The sequence below is a fragment of the Capricornis sumatraensis genome, chromosome 13 (assembly GCF_032405125.1).
Source record: "Capricornis sumatraensis isolate serow.1 chromosome 13, serow.2, whole genome shotgun sequence".
Classification (NCBI taxonomy): Eukaryota; Metazoa; Chordata; class Mammalia; order Artiodactyla; family Bovidae; genus Capricornis; species Capricornis sumatraensis.
Genome location: NC_091081.1, coordinates 11,604,724 through 11,620,582, shown reverse-complemented (window position 1 = coordinate 11,620,582; position 15,859 = coordinate 11,604,724). Strand labels below are relative to the sequence as shown.

The window sequence follows — 15,859 nt, the reverse complement described above, 5'->3', positions numbered from 1 at the left end:
CCCTGATGGCTCAGTGCAAGAGACAACAGGAGGCATGGGTTTGATCCCTGGGTTGGGAAGATCCTCTGGAGAAGGAAATGGATTCTTGCCTGGGAAATCCCACAGACAGAGGAGCCTGGCCGGCTACAGTCCAAAAGGTCACAGAGTCAGACACCACTGAGCGGCAGCAGCAGCAGCAGCGCTCAACTATTTTAGCCCATCTTCATTTCTAATTGTAGGGTTATTAACAGAAACGCGATAGAGTTATGCATATGATCCTTAGGGAGATTTTCAATATTTTGCGGTGACTTTTTTTTTTTTCATGTTTCTGGATCTGTGACTTTTTGCTTAAAGGCTTACAGATTACTTAAAAATGTCCTCTATCATATTTGTCGGCGCTTGTGGTAATGATAGGTGTCTTCTTTGACAGATATGAATTACTTTCTGTGTGCATTGCCCTTCCTTGCTGCGGTTGATTCTGGCATAATGGGGATATCATCAGATCAAGTGCTGCTTTTGCCACCACCCAAGGACCAGACAAAGTTTTGTCTTAGTGTTTCTAGCTGTCAGTCCTCCTTTCCTTCGACGATGAGGAAGTGGAATGCCCTTTACAAGGTGCCTTTTTCAAGTTTTATTATTTAATCTCTCAGGAGGTGGTAAGAGAATTTCTTTTTTTATTGGAATATAATTACTTTACAATGTTCTGTTAGTTTCTGGTGCACAACACTGTGAATCAGCCATATGTGCACACACACACACACACACACACACATATATATACACACATTCGTATATACATACACAGGGTTCCCTGGTGGCTCAGAGAGTAAAGAATCTAACTGCAATGCAGGAGACACAGGAGACATGGGTTCAGTCCCTGGGCTGGGAAGATCCCCTGGAGGAGGAAATGGCAATCCACTCCAGTATTACTGCCTGGGGAATTCAATGGACAAAGGAGCCTCTATCATAGCCTGGCGGGCTACAGTCCGTGGCGTCACAAAGAGAAGGACACAAGTGAGCATTCACACACATGCACATGCTATGCACACATCCTCTTCCTCTTGAGCCTCCCCTCCCCGATTCCACTCTTCCAGATCATTACAGAGCACTGAGCTGAGCTCCTTGCACGGTACAGCAGTTTCCCACTAACTATGCATTTTTACTCCCGATAGTGAATAATGCCAATGTTGTTCTCTCGATTTGTCTCCCTTTCTCCATCCTCTGCTGTGTCTACAAGCCCATTCTCTACACCTGCACCTCTATTCCTGCCTTGTAAATAGGTTCATCAGTGCCATTTTTCTAGATTCCACATATATGTGTGATGTTTTGCTTAGGTTTTTGTGTGTATTAGATGGTATAAAAATATAAGTTTTTATGCAAGTTATATTAATATCATTACTTTATGGGCTTCCCTTGTGGCTCACAGTAAAGAATCTGCCTGCGATGCAAGAGACATGGGTTCTGTCCCTGGGTCAGGAAGATCCCCTGGAGAAGAGAATGGCTACCCACTCCAGTATTCTTGCCTGGAGAATCCCATGGACAGAGGAGCCTGGCGGGCTACAGTCCATGGTGCTGCAAAGAGTTGAACACGACTGAGCGACTACCATTTTCACTTTCTTTCATTTTCATTCCATGACATCAAGGCATTACATGTCGTTTACATCCTTTGAACCAACAGAGCATTAACAGCAACAGACCGTTAACAGGAAGTCTATCCACTCATCTCACTCTGAACAAGCCGTACATAAATGCGAGAGCACATACTGAATGAAATGATTATTCTGGTAAATTGAACCTTCACATCAAGTGAGCAATAACACTTGGGAGAAATATGATTATGGGGTTGGTTTTAGAATACTTAGTTAACTTCTTTCAAATGATTCGATAAGTGGTCACAAATAGGTATAACTGAACTATTATGTGACAATCAAAACCACATATTCAATGACCAAACGAAAATACATTGGTTAAGCATAGTCATGGACCAAAATCAATGCAAAAAGAGATCTTTACTAGTTCTATAGACTATTAGTTCATTTTTAAAGATTTTATTAAGTTATATATTCTGGTAATTTCCACCTTTTCTTAAACTTTTGTGGTAATTTCAACTATGGCAGCAGAAAAACAGCTGATAAAAAATAAAGTTCTCTTGGGGTCTGATAGAAAACAACAAAATTCTGTAAGGTAATTATCCTTCAATAAAAAATTGAAAATGATACTGATTTTGGGGGGGGGGGAATGCAGTTCATCTCTTATAGATACATGCAGTATTGCTCTTAATCTGCTCCTAATCATTATTATAGTTTTTACAGATTGTCTGTCACTCATGGCTTGTGAAAATTAATCCATAGAAACCAAATTCACCTGTGATGTAGACTATTGCTATTTAGTCTATTTAGTGCCATTTAGACTATTGCTATTTCCAATTTTGGAAATGCGGACAAAGTGAAATTGTAGAAAGAATTCTTCTAGTTGAGCAAACATGAATACATTTCTCCCCTCTACTTTAGCATTTGCAGTCACCTTCTAGTAGCTTCGAGGACTTACTGAAGTACTTGTGGGAGGCACACGTCTCAAGCTTGAAAGACGGTTACAAAATTTTTGAAGACAGGTAAGCATGGATCCCAAGTTACCTCTACTTAATATGGCCAATAATTTTTGGTCTTATCTATACCTTTTTATTTCCTAATATCAGTCTTCTTATTAAATATTATATTTAATCTTTGGGAATTAGTTACCTATATCATCTAAGGCAGGCACTCAAGCCATCACATTCTAAAACCAAAAATTACATTCTTAGTTTGTTAACAGAAGGTGATCTTTTTAAGAAAATGACGAGGGTGCCGTGTTTCTGCTTGTCTTTTAGGTTAGAATATTATTCTAAACCAGAAGCAGGTTTTGGGAAAGATTGGTGCGTGGTTTTGGACTATCTAGCTGCAGCCAGCTTTCCCACGATCTTTAGTACGGTATCTGAGTTCCAGAAGGCCCTGCCACCAAGAGTGCTTGTGGATGGGGACAGAGCTCCCTTCATCAGCGACTTTACTGACCTTCAGAACATAGTCCTGCTTGGTCTAAATCGTCTTCATGAAGTGGATAGCGCGACAGGTAAAGGCTGATAAACAATACCTTTAATCAATATCGCATTGAATAAAGCAAGGAAGAAATAAGGATGATCACAGATATATGTTGTCATAACACATGCTCTTAAAGAAACCAGAACCATTCTGGCCCGAGAACTACAGCAGTCGTTAACTGAGGGTTGGGCTGATCATGCGTGTAGTTACTGTTTAAACTCTCAGCTTAGGAAGGGGAGGGAATCATGCATGTAAACAGGGTAAGGCAGTGTGGAGCAGGGCAAGCAATGCCCAGACAGAAAGAGAGCATCATCTTAGGGGCCCTGACCATACAGGTCCTTCCTGACCCATGAAGCTACCAGACTATCCCATGCACTTCTTTCATCTACAAACCCAGATATATTCTTTCTGTTGTTGTTAAACAGTATTTTTTTAAAGGCTTAATGTCACTCTTAAATTTAGAAAAAAAGAAAAACTTACCATGACAAAACCAGCAAACTGACTTACGTGAGTTCCCTCCCAGCAGCCTTACTAGTCATGGCAGAAGTATTCTGCTTTAGCCCCTCAGTTGCAGAGTTTCTTAGCAGAGTGAAAAAAAGAAATCTGTAATTGCAAGTTTGAATTACTACATCATCCCCGTTTTCCAGACATGCACTTATGCAGTGTACCAAACTTAAAACGTAATTAAGATATTAGTACTTTTAAAAACTAAAAAAAAAAAAAATTAAAGCTTTTTTTTTTTTTTTGAGCAGACCATTTTTAAAGTCTTTATTGAATGTGTTACAATATTGCTTCTATTTTATGTTTTGGCCATGAAGCATGTGGGATCCTACCTCCCCGACTGGGGATCAAACCCACACTCTGTTCATTGGAAGGCAAAGTCTTAACCACTGGACTGCCACAGAAGTCCCCCAATATTAGTATTTTTAAAACAACAACAACAAAATGAATCTGAAAGATTTAAAAGATATAAAAGCAAAGTAAAAGTTAAACTATATGTTTCTGAAATCTTATTTGCATTAGGTAGAATAACAAACCCAAACCTTTTAGGGGCTTCTGCAACTGAAGCCTCTTCTTGCATCCTCCAATAATGGCTCCAGGGCCATGTTCTCAGTCAGTGGCAGCTTTCCTTCATACAATGCTGACTGAAGATGCTTTCATCTCTAGCTCTTCCAACCCCCCAACCTCTACATGATTCACAACTCACCAACAGAAAGATACTGTATTGGAGAAAGTCTTGACAATTCCTTCACTTCATCTCATACTCTACTGGTATGACCTAGTCACATTATCCCATATTTGGATGCAAGCAGGGGGAAGGAATGAAATTGCTGCCTAGGAACAGTTTTGTGTGACAAACCTACTCCATGAAAGGAGATGCAGATGTTTTAGGATCTGCCCAGCCATCTCTGTCAAATTATCACATAGCATAATTGTATTCTAGGCCTGGATCATATAAACTGGCTCTTCCTTGCTAAGATTAAAGGGTAAAGAACTGAATCAAGAATCGAAGGTCCCTGAAAGCTGGGAAGGCCTATACAGCAATATTTTGACAAGATTTGATTTTACCAAAATTTAGCTTTGAATTTAATATGTGGTTTTGAGTTGCTTTCACCAGAAAAAAAATTGCAGATTAAATATGGAAAACTAATGATTAAAAAAACAAACCTTGATATCATAATTGTTTAGATATCACGTAACAAGGTATTTACTACTATCTATCCACTGTTGTCAGTGCTTCACATTCCCACTGACAGTCAAAATTCAGTAACAGCACCAAAGGCCTTGGGATCTCCAGATGAGCAGAGAATAGGGAAAACAGGTATGTTAAAAGCAAAGCATTAGTAAAATGCAAATAGTGATATTCAAAAATGAGCATTTAAATTAATTAAATAGAGGCAAATATTTCCATTCACAAAAATCCTCTCAAAATATCATTTAAGTAACTTTTAGTCTCCAGAGCTACTTTATGATGCTCTTCACAAGGAATCTGAGTTAAATTCACTGCATAAATAAGTAACAGCAGACCTTCCAGACTTCCAATTAGCTCGTTAACACTTCACTGATGAAGAATGTCGTCAATTCTAAGCATTGTCATGTAGTTTTAAACATTTTTTTAATTATGTAAAATTCTCAACCACCTGTCTCTCTGCAATGGCATCAGCTTTTAATCCCTGACTACACATATTTTCCCCTTCCTGGATCACAGCCTTGCCATGGTGAAGGGGCTTCCATAACTCAGTGAAGCTAAGAGCCATGTCAGGCAGGGCTACCCAAGACAGATGAGTCATAGTGAAGAGTTCTGATAAAACATGGTCCACTGGAGGAGGAAATGGCAACCCACTCAAATATTCTTGCCACGAGAGCCCTATGAACAGCATGAAAAAGCAAAAACATATGACACTGGAAGATGAGTCCCCCAGGTAGGAAGATGTCCAATATGCTACCGCGGAAGAGCGGAAGGCAATTACTAATAGCTCCAGGAAGTATGAAGTGATTGGGCCAAAGCAGAAACGACGTTCAGTTGTGGATGTGTCTGGTGGTGAAAGTAATGTCCGATACTGTAAAGAACAATATTGCATAGGAACCTGGAATGTTAGGTCCATGAATTAAGGTAAATTATATGTGGTCAACAGGAGATGGCAAGATTGAACATTGATATCATAGGAATCAGTGAACTAAATTGGATGTGAACAAGTGAATTTAATTCAGATGACCATTATATATACTACTGTGGGTAAGAATCCTTTAGAAGAAATGGAGTAGCCCTCATGGTCAACCACAGAACTGGAAATGCAGTACTTGGGTCCAATCTCAAAAACGACACAATGTTCTCAGTTCATTTCCTAAGCAAATCATTCACCATCAGAGTAATCCAAATCTATGCCCCAATCACTGATTCCCAAGAAGCTGAAGTTTACTGATTTTATGAAGACCTGCCTTCTAGGACTAAAACAAACAAACAAACAAAAAAGGATGTCCTTTTCATCACTGGAGACTGGGAATGCAAAAGTACAAAGTCAAGAGATAACTGGAGTATCTGTTATACTGGAGTAACAGGCAAGTTTGGCCTTAGAGTACAAAATGAAGCAGAACAAAGGTTAACAGAATTTTGTCAAGAGAAAATGCTGATCATAGCAAACACCTTTTCCCAAAAAACCAAGAGATAACTTTACTCATGGACATCACCAGATGATCAATACCAAAATCGGATTGATTATGTTCTTTGCAGTCAAAGATGGAGAAGCTCTATACAGTCAGCAAAAATAAGACCTGGAGCTGACTGTGGCTCAGATCATGAGCTCCTTATTGCAAAATTCAGTGTTAAATTAAAGAAAATAGGGAAAACCACTAGGCCATTCAGGTGGCCATTCAGGTGATATGACCTAAATCATATCCCTTATGATTATACAGTGGAGGTGACAAATAGATTCAAGGGATTAGATCTGGTAGACAGAGTGCCTGAAGAACTATGAACTGAGGCTTGTAACACTGTAGAGGAGGCAGTCACCGAAATCATCCTAAAGAAAAAGAAATGCAAGAAGGCAAAGTGGTTGTCTGAGGAGACTACAGATAGCTAAGGGGAGAAGGGAGGTGAAAGACAAGAGGAAAGGGGAAGATAGACTCAACTGAATGCTTGGTTCATCACCCAATTTCAAAAAATCAGTCCTTGGTATAAATTTATAGAATTTGAAATATAGTTAAAACAGTGCAAATAATTGAATAAATAAAATCCATGCTGCTAGTACAAATGAAATTATACTCACTGCTCTGCACACACTTTTTACTGGAAAATCTACATGGAGGTTTTGCAGTATCAGGACAGACCTATCTAACCCATTCAGTTTAAATTATATGTAGTGTTAATGAATACATCGTAACTGTGGACATTGTTTTCTGTTATAAGCTATATAACAGGGAATACTATAACAGTGGCACTTCATGTATGCATTTCTTGCCATGATTTGTTATTTTACCAAAAAATATGTATAAAGGAAATGTATTCAAGTTGGTAGGTCATATATTGCCAAATGGTGTTCAAAAATTTTTCACAAGTTTACATTTTTGTTATAAGTGAGTTGTTTCCTTTTTTCTCCAACCTACTATCATATAGCAATTTCTAAAATGTGTGTGTTTAATGTAGAAAGTGCTACTTCACTCTTATATGAATTTACAATTTCTTGAATATGTGTTCTTTTCCCAGTTTTCTGGTTAATTGCTTATATTTCTTATTGATTTTTTATGTGAAAATCCAGTCAATTAATTTCAAATTTAAAGATTTATGTGTATAACTATTATGTAATGTACACATATACTTATATCCAAAAGCATAGAATTTTATTTAAAATAAACATTTTAGCAAATGAGTATACATTTTAATTTACTTGTAATTATTTTATATCCTTTCCAGGTTCACTATCTTTAACTATATGGAAAATTTTAATGAAGACACAGGCTGCAAAGACGCTACTTCTGGAGTTTTTTGAAGCAGTTCTTGCCATCTTTAATCCAACATTTCTGGGATGATTAATGAATCAAAATGAACAATTCTAACTTGCTGAGCAACAGTAATATCAAAATCTAATGCTGTCACAATCATACAGTTTTTTTGTTCTGGTGTCTTTGACTTATGCTCATGTGTTAAGACTTTGTCCATGCATTCCCATCTTCAAGTTCAAATTAATGCTATCATTATCTTGCTCAATTAATAATTCTTGATTTTTGAAGTTATTAAGACTTAAAATGTTCAAGATCTAAAGAAGATTGTATTAAGCTATCATAAATCACCGAGAAATAAACAGACAATAAACTTGGATGACTCTTCTGTTGTTATCCTATGTAATCCAATATCATGAAATTTAGACCAATATGTCTTACTGATTTATAACCAAAGTCCAGAACATTTTAAACCAAAATACTGACAAAGTTTTAAAACTCATAAAACAGAACTGACAAATAGAATATAGAATTAATTTGTTAGGTTTTTGTGTGTGTGTTTTCACTAATGACAAGTTTACAGCAATTAGGCAATTTTCCCTTCCTTTGGTCCACAGTTCAGTTCAGTTCAGTTCAGTCACTGAGTCGTGTCCGACTCTCTGCGTCCCCATGAATCGCAGCACGCCAGGCCTCCCTGTCCATCACCAACTCCCGGAGTTCACTCAGACTCACGTCCATTGAGTCAGTGATGCCATCCAGCCATCTCATCCTCGGTCGTCCCCTTCTCCTCCTGCCCCCAATCCCTCCCAGCATCAGAGTCTTTTCTAATGAGTCAACACTTGATAATAAATCCTTTAGGATCAAAGTTGTCAAGATTGCTCTCTGAGGAGACAGATGACACTGGCTAGCTGTGGTGACTTTTAGAGCATGAAGTTTTCATTAAAAGTTTTCCAGGGCTTCCCTTGTGGTGCAGTGGATAGGATTCCACTTGCCAGTACGCGGGACACAGGTTTGATCCCTAGTCCAGGAAGATTCCCCATGCTGTGGGGCAACTGAGTCCTTGCAGCACAGCTACTGAGCATGTTCTCTAGGGTCCCTGTGCTGCAGCTACTGAAGCCCGCATGCCCCAGAGCCAGCAAGCTGCACCTCCTGAAGCTGCATGCCTGGAGCCTGTACTCTGCAACGAGAGAAACCGCCGCAATGAGAGGCCCGTGCACTGCAACTAGAGAAAACCCACTTGCAGCAACGAAGACCCAGTACAGCCAAAACCAAATACATGAATGAAGTAAATAAATAAATAAAACTGTGTGTGCCTGTCAACAACGACAACAAAAAGTAAATTAAAAAAAATCACAAATATGTCATTAAAAAAAGTGTTTTCCAATGATAGAGACAGAGTGAAGAAACAATGTAGGTTGCTTTTGGGGGGCTCCAAGGAACTCGGTTTCTTTATGTCTCAGTGCAGGAAGAATTCAGCAAGAGGCAAAGGGATAGATAAGAAGCGGTTTATTAGAACAGGAAACTTGTGAGGCCTGCAAGCCTGTGGGCAAGGGGTTGATGCTCCCCAAGAACTTAGTGGGCTACAGTTTTATAATCAAAGCAAAAGTAGGGAGGAGGAGAAGACCACCTTCTTCTTGAGTTAACGTCAGCAGTTCCTCCTCCACGCCTGGTGGGGGAGTTTTCTTCTCCCTATATGGTCAAGCCAGTGGAAATGAGCAAAAGGTGGCTATGAGGCAGAAGATAGATGGCCCAAGGCTGAGGAGTTTCTCCCTTGTGGACAGAAAATGCATAATAGCAGAAACTCCATAAAAGAAGCATGATGGAGGAGGCTGGGCCTTGCACAGATAAGAGATAAAAGACCGCATATTCCTCATTCTTGAAGTCAAGGAGACCTTCCCGACATACACATGAGCAGAAGGTTTCCTTGGAGGTCAAAAAGGGAAAGGGTGTCATCTCATAGTAAGTAATATCAACCTACTCATAGGTTTGGCTAAGAGATGAGCACGCACACATCAAAGGATCCTCAGATAAACCAGACTTAGAACCAGACAAGCAAGGTGATTCATCAAAGGAAACCTGGAAGAAATGCCCCATGAAGGTGATTCAAACTACCACGAGGGCACTACTCTCTGAGTCTGTCTCTGAGTACTGTACTCTTTTTTTTCTCCTAATAAATACTCTGTTTAAGAAAATTAGAGATACCAAGGGAACATTTCATGCAAAGATGGGCTCAATAAAGAACAGAAGTGGTATGGACCTAACAGAAGCAGAAGATACTAAGAAGAGGTGGCAAGAATACACAGAAGAATTGTACAAAAAAAGAGATTCATGACCCAGACAGTCACGATGGTGTGATCACTCACCTAGATCCTGGAATGTGAAGTCAAGTGGGCTTTAGGAAGCATCACTATGAACAAAGCTAGTAGAGGTGATGGAATTCCAGTTGAGCTCTTTCAAATCTTAAAAGATGATGCTGTGAAAATGCTGCACTCAATATGCCAGCCAATTTGGAAAGTGCAGCAGTGGCCACAGGACAGGAAAATGTCAATTTTCATTCCAATCCGAAAGAAAGGCCATGCCAAAGAATGCTCAAACTACCGCACAATTGCACTCATCTCACATGCTAGTAAAGTAATGCTCAAAATTCTCCAAGCCAGGCTTCAACAGTACATGAACTGTGAACTTCCAGATGTTCAAGCTGGATTTAGAAAAGACAGAGGAACCCAGAGATCAAATTGCCAACATCCACTAGCTCATCAAAAAAGCAGGAGAGTTCCAGAAAAACATCTATTGCTGCTTTATTAACTATGCCAAAGGCTTTCACTGTGTGGATCAGAATAAACTGTGGAAAATTCAGAAAGAGATGGGAATACCAGACCACCTGACCTGCCTCTTGAAAAATCTGTATGCAGGTTAGGAAGCAACAGTTAGAACTGGACATGGAACAACAGACTGGTTGCAAATAGGAAAACGAGTACATCAAGGCTGTACATTGTCACCTTACTTATTTAACTTATATGCTGAGTACATCATGAGGAATGCTGGGCTGGATGAAGCACAAGCTGGAATGAAGATTGCCGGGAGAAATATCTATAACCTCAGATATGCAGATGACACCACCCCTATGGCAGAAAGTGAAGAAGAACGAAAAAGCCTCTTGATGAAAGTGAAAGAGGAGAGTGAAAAAGTTGGCTTAAAGTTCAACATTCAGAAAACTAAGATCATGGCATCTGGTCCCATCACTTCATGGGAAATAGATGGGGAAATAGTGGAAACATTGGCAGCCTTTATTTTGGGGGCTCCAAAATCACTGCAGATGGTGATTTCAGCCATGAAATTAAAAGATGCTTACTGTCTGGAAGGAAAGTTATGACCAACCTAGACAGCAAATTGAAAAGCAGAGACATTACTTTGCCAACAAAGGTCCATCTGGTCAAGACTATGGTTTTTTCAGTAGTCGAGTATGGGTATGAGAATTGGACTATAAAGAAAGCTGAGGGCCGACAAATTGATGCTTTTGAACTATAGTGTCGAAGAAGACTCATGAGAGTCCCTTGGACTGCAAGGAGACCCAACCAGTCCATCCTAAAGGAGATCACTCCTAAGTGTTCTTTGGAAGGACTGATGCTGAAACTGAAACTCCAATACTCTGGCCACCTGATGAGAACTGACTGATTTGAAAAGACCCTGATGCTGGGAAAGATTGAAGGCGGGAGAAGGGAACGACAGAGGATGAGATGGTTGGATGGCATCACTGACTCAATGAACATGAATTTGGTTAAGCTCCAGGAGTTGCTGATGGACAGGGAGGCCTAGCGTGCTGCAGTCCATGGTGTCACAAAGAGTGGGACGTGACTGAGCAACTGAACTGAACTGAACTGTACTGAATAAATACTGTACTTGTTTCACTACTTTTCATCTTTGTGAAAATTCTTTTCCTGCAAAGCCGAAGAGCCAGGGTCTTGTCATTGACCATTGGTTTAGTGGCTAGGATTCAGCACTCTCCTTGCCACCACTGGCCCTCAATCTCCAGTGGGGACTTGAAGCCCCATTTCAAGCCCCTGCAGGCTGAAGCCACCAAGATCAGTAACATATGCTAAAAATGGTAAATCATCTCAGGTTTTAGTATAATGCCACCTTTTTCTTATATTTTTGTTTTTAGAGCATACAAAGGAGCATGCCCTAGAACTCATTAACTTATAGAGCTCACTGGGCAGGATATGGGCCTCAATCCACCATTGTTTGAGTGTTTTGGGGCATGTCTCATGAAGCCATTGAATGGTTTTGTTGCTAAGCAAGCCTGCTTGGCTTCGTGTCTAAGCAAACCTGCTGTCTTGAGTGATCATTAACTTAACGGGAGTCTCCCACACTTTTTCGTAAATTAGAATCCCCTAGTGTGATTAACTATTTAAATACTTACTCCATTCCTTTGTGCATGCGTGCGTGCTAATTTGCTTCAGTCATGTCTGACTCTTTGCGACCCTATGGACTGTAGACTGCCAGGCTCCTCTGTCCATGGGATTCTCCAGGCAAGAATACTACAGTGGGTTGCCATGCCCTCCTCCAGGGGACCTTCCTGACCCAGAGATCGAACCTGTGTCTCTTATGTCTCCTGCATTGACAGGCAGGTTCTTTACCACTAGCGCCACCTGGGAAGCCCCCTTTGTTTCTTTACTCTGTCCCTATCACCAGGACTCACCCGTAGACTAAATCTACCTACTAACTGTTGGAAAAACAAGTCTGATAAACTGGTTTGAATAATATGGGCATTGGAGTAAAGAGGTAGTTTAAATCTCAGCTCTATTGTTTTCCAGGGTGAACTTGGGCAATTTTCCTAATTTCCTCCATGCCTCAGTTTAGATATTGTTAAAACAAGATTATAAAACCTACTTGCAGAATTATCTTCAGAAGTAAGTAAAAACAGAAAGGGACTAGGGCTCTTCCCAATGTGTAGTAAGCATCCACAAAAATTAGCAATTGTTGCAATAACTGTGCTCAAAGATCAGTGACATACGCTGTATTTTTGGAGCAGTAAAAACATCTTTGATGAGCCGAGACCATGACTTAAGTTTTAACTGAATCCGAAAACACACAGAGCATTTCCTAACAGAGGCAGTGCAGTCAACACTCTGCCAAAATCTTCTACCCCAAATGATGTGAAATAACTATCCATTTATGAAATGTCTACACAAAACCAAACCCTCAATATTGCCTGAAGACAGACAGTGCTAAAAAGACAAAATAGCTCCCAATAAAAAGAGAAAACTCCACAAATACTAGTGCCCCAGGAACACAGGCTTTGACTCTGTCCAGGCAAACAAAGACAGACCAAGAAAAGCTGTCAGGTAGGTGAGGAGGGTAGATAACAGAGAACAGCACACACAAAATATATATATGTATTTATACATAAAAATATATATTAACAGGTTGTACAGTGCCATCTCTGGGCTTCCCTGGTGGCTCAGCTGTAAAGAATTCACCTGCAGTGCAGGAGATGGGAGATGAAGGTTTGATCCCTGGGTCAGGAAGATTCCGTGGAGGAGGGTATGGCAACCCACTCCTGAATTCTTGCCTGGAGAATCCCATGGACAGTGGAGGCTGTCGGGCTACAGTCTGTGGGGTCGCACAGTCAGACACGACTGAAGTGACTGAGAGTCCACACATGCATGGTACCACCTAGGGATTGTCAACTGAAAAAATGCATAACCTAAAAGCTGAGAGCAATGTTTTATTTGGCAGACATTCTTAGGACTTCAAGCCTAGGAAACAGCATCTCAGATAATGCTGAGAAAACCGTTCTGGGGAGGCAAGCAGGAAGTCAGGATATATGGGTGTTCTCACAACAAAGGACAGGTAGTTGGAATGTCAAAAGATTCCTGTTAATTAGAGAAAACCAGATATCTCAAGTTTAGGAATTTAGCACTTTTCTATATGCGTGGGAAGGTGCAAGAGTCTGGGCTCACTGAAATCATGCCTCTGATATGCACCTCAGCTATCTGGGACAGTATCCTGTGTTTTCTCATCCTGAGTTTCCTCAAGCTACACTGCTGGAGGTGGCTGCACTCTGATGACTGCTGGATGCAGGCGGAGTGGGGGCGGGGAGACGTTTCTCGTTTCCATCCTGAGTTCCTCAGGGCTCAGCATCAGGGGGACTGCAATCACTAACGGCTGCTGCACCCTGTGCTTACTGACACAGCAGATAGCATCCTTAGTCCACAGGACGGTTTCTTCTATAGAATGGCTAGGGAAGTTTTATTTTGCTTAATGTAATCTTTTAAAAAGTATTAAAATAGGAAATAAATTTATATTCACACATTTATATATTTTATGAGACCAGTAAGGAAACAGCACATATTTAAAGGATCATTTCAGTTACTACTCAAGAAACCAGCTTTGTAGGGCTGGTGTTGACAATAATTTTGACATTTTACAGTATAAAATGAGCCAGATTACAAAGTTTTCCATAGACAGTCTGATAAGACAGTCTTATTTCTGGGAAACCAATAGTTACTACTATAAATGAAGAAAAAGTTGGCATATATATATATGGAGAGGGTCTGTGAGCTTGGACATCCCCAAAATGATGAACATAGCAACCACTCAGATCCTGACATCAAGACCTCATTTCCCAATAAATGGAGAAGGATGCCTTTGAGAAATGGCCAATTCTACGGTTGAAGCAGGTAAAAGGAAAATGAATTTAAAATATGCTGTAGTTTCAGAAAGCAATAAAGTGTTCAAAAATAAATGGATAGGGACTTCCCTGGCGGTCCAGCGGCTAAGACTCTGTGCTTCCAATGCAGGGGGCCTGGGTTTGATTCCTAGTCAGAGAATTAGATCCTGCGTGCCACAACTAAAGATCCTGTATGCCACAGTGAAGATGCTGTACAGCCACATGAAAGTAGATAAACATTTTTAAAGATGGATATATTGTCAGAAGGGATTTCTACTGGCCAATACTAGCATAATGGGTTATTGTAAATAATGCTGTGATGAACACGGGGGAGTATATATATTTTCAAATTAGTGTTTTTATCTTTTTCAGATAAATACCCAGAAGTAGAATTGCTGGATCATATAGTAGTCCTATTTATACTTTTTTGAGGAATCTCCATGCTTTTTTCTATAGTAGTTGTACCAACTTACATTCCATTTTCTCTTCTTATTGAGAAAGAAATTTTAATTTGTAGTGAATAATTTTATATCTATAGTATCCATATCATCTGATCTAGCAGTCTTTCTACTTATAAAATACTTTTGAATTTTATCCAGTAAAATTTTTCTTATCTTAATAAACCTTATCTTAATTTTTTCTTTACTCTTAATAAAGAGTAAAAGTTTTCTCTTTATTATAATACTTTCCAAGGTTGATATATAGGTAAATTGAAAAAGATTTCAGTGAAAATCATAGTGTAAGATGGAAAGATAGTGTGGGATTTAAAAATAATAACTCTGTATCCATTCTTACCTATTGTGAAAATTTTCACACGCAACCCTCAAGGATGAGACATGTGCAGCCTGTAAGCACTTCACGAGGTGCTACTTCATCAGAGCTACTAGACTGTTATTGCTCAGTTGTCCTGGAAATATGATGAACATGCATTATGAAGCCACAATTTCTATAGGCTTTGTATATAATTTATTTGGTGTGAAAAGAATGGATAAGATGGTCTTAATATTAGATTATTAATGTGGGTGCTAATGAGATATCATGTCAAGCAATAATGTACTCATATTAATATTGTTGCCATCACAATAAAGATTTTTATATTAGAACTTTATTCCTTAGGAACAGTTCAAGGCAAAAATAAATACTAGATTAAATATTATTTAAAATTTACCTGACTATTCTTTAAAAATCTTACTTAAAACACTAAAAAAACCCAAACCAGTAAAATTTATTCCATTTATTCATTGTTTCTGGAAAGGATGAATAACAGCTAGAAACATGGTAACAAAAATTGATCTGATCCTTAGATGGTGGCAGAGAGGTGACATTGTCTTATGATATTCCCATTATGCTAGAATCAACTGCAGCAAGGAGCAGTGTTGCAGAGAGATAATAATTAAGGTTTGTATAAGTGAAAAGCTATTATTACTATTGTTAACATATAAGTAAACCCACAGATCTAGAAATATGGTAAAACTTAATCAGAAATTTCCCTTGGTCTCATATACAACTAGAATATGCTTCTCTTTAAAACCTCTCATAAGGAAGAATGGATTTATGTTGTAAATTTACTATTTTAAACCATAGATAACAACTGCAGAATTTTAAAAGACTAATTGAATTCTAATGCACAATAAATGAAAAAGAAATAAACTGGTAACGTTTGTAGAACACTATACTTTCATGAGTTTGTATTCTA

General features: G+C 39.2%; 1 protein-coding gene across 1 annotated transcript in view; it reads left to right on the top strand.

The window, feature by feature from the left end:
* Positions 1-15,859, top strand: part of C13H6orf58 (chromosome 13 C6orf58 homolog) — a 129,546-nt gene that overhangs the window by 7,677 nt on the left and 106,010 nt on the right. Inside the window, exons 4-6 of the mRNA XM_068985522.1 lie at positions 410-594; positions 2,490-2,590; positions 2,846-3,084. Coding sequence (XP_068841623.1) covers positions 410-594; positions 2,490-2,590; positions 2,846-3,084 — 525 coding nt within the window. The remainder of the gene's footprint in view (positions 1-409; positions 595-2,489; positions 2,591-2,845; positions 3,085-15,859) is intronic.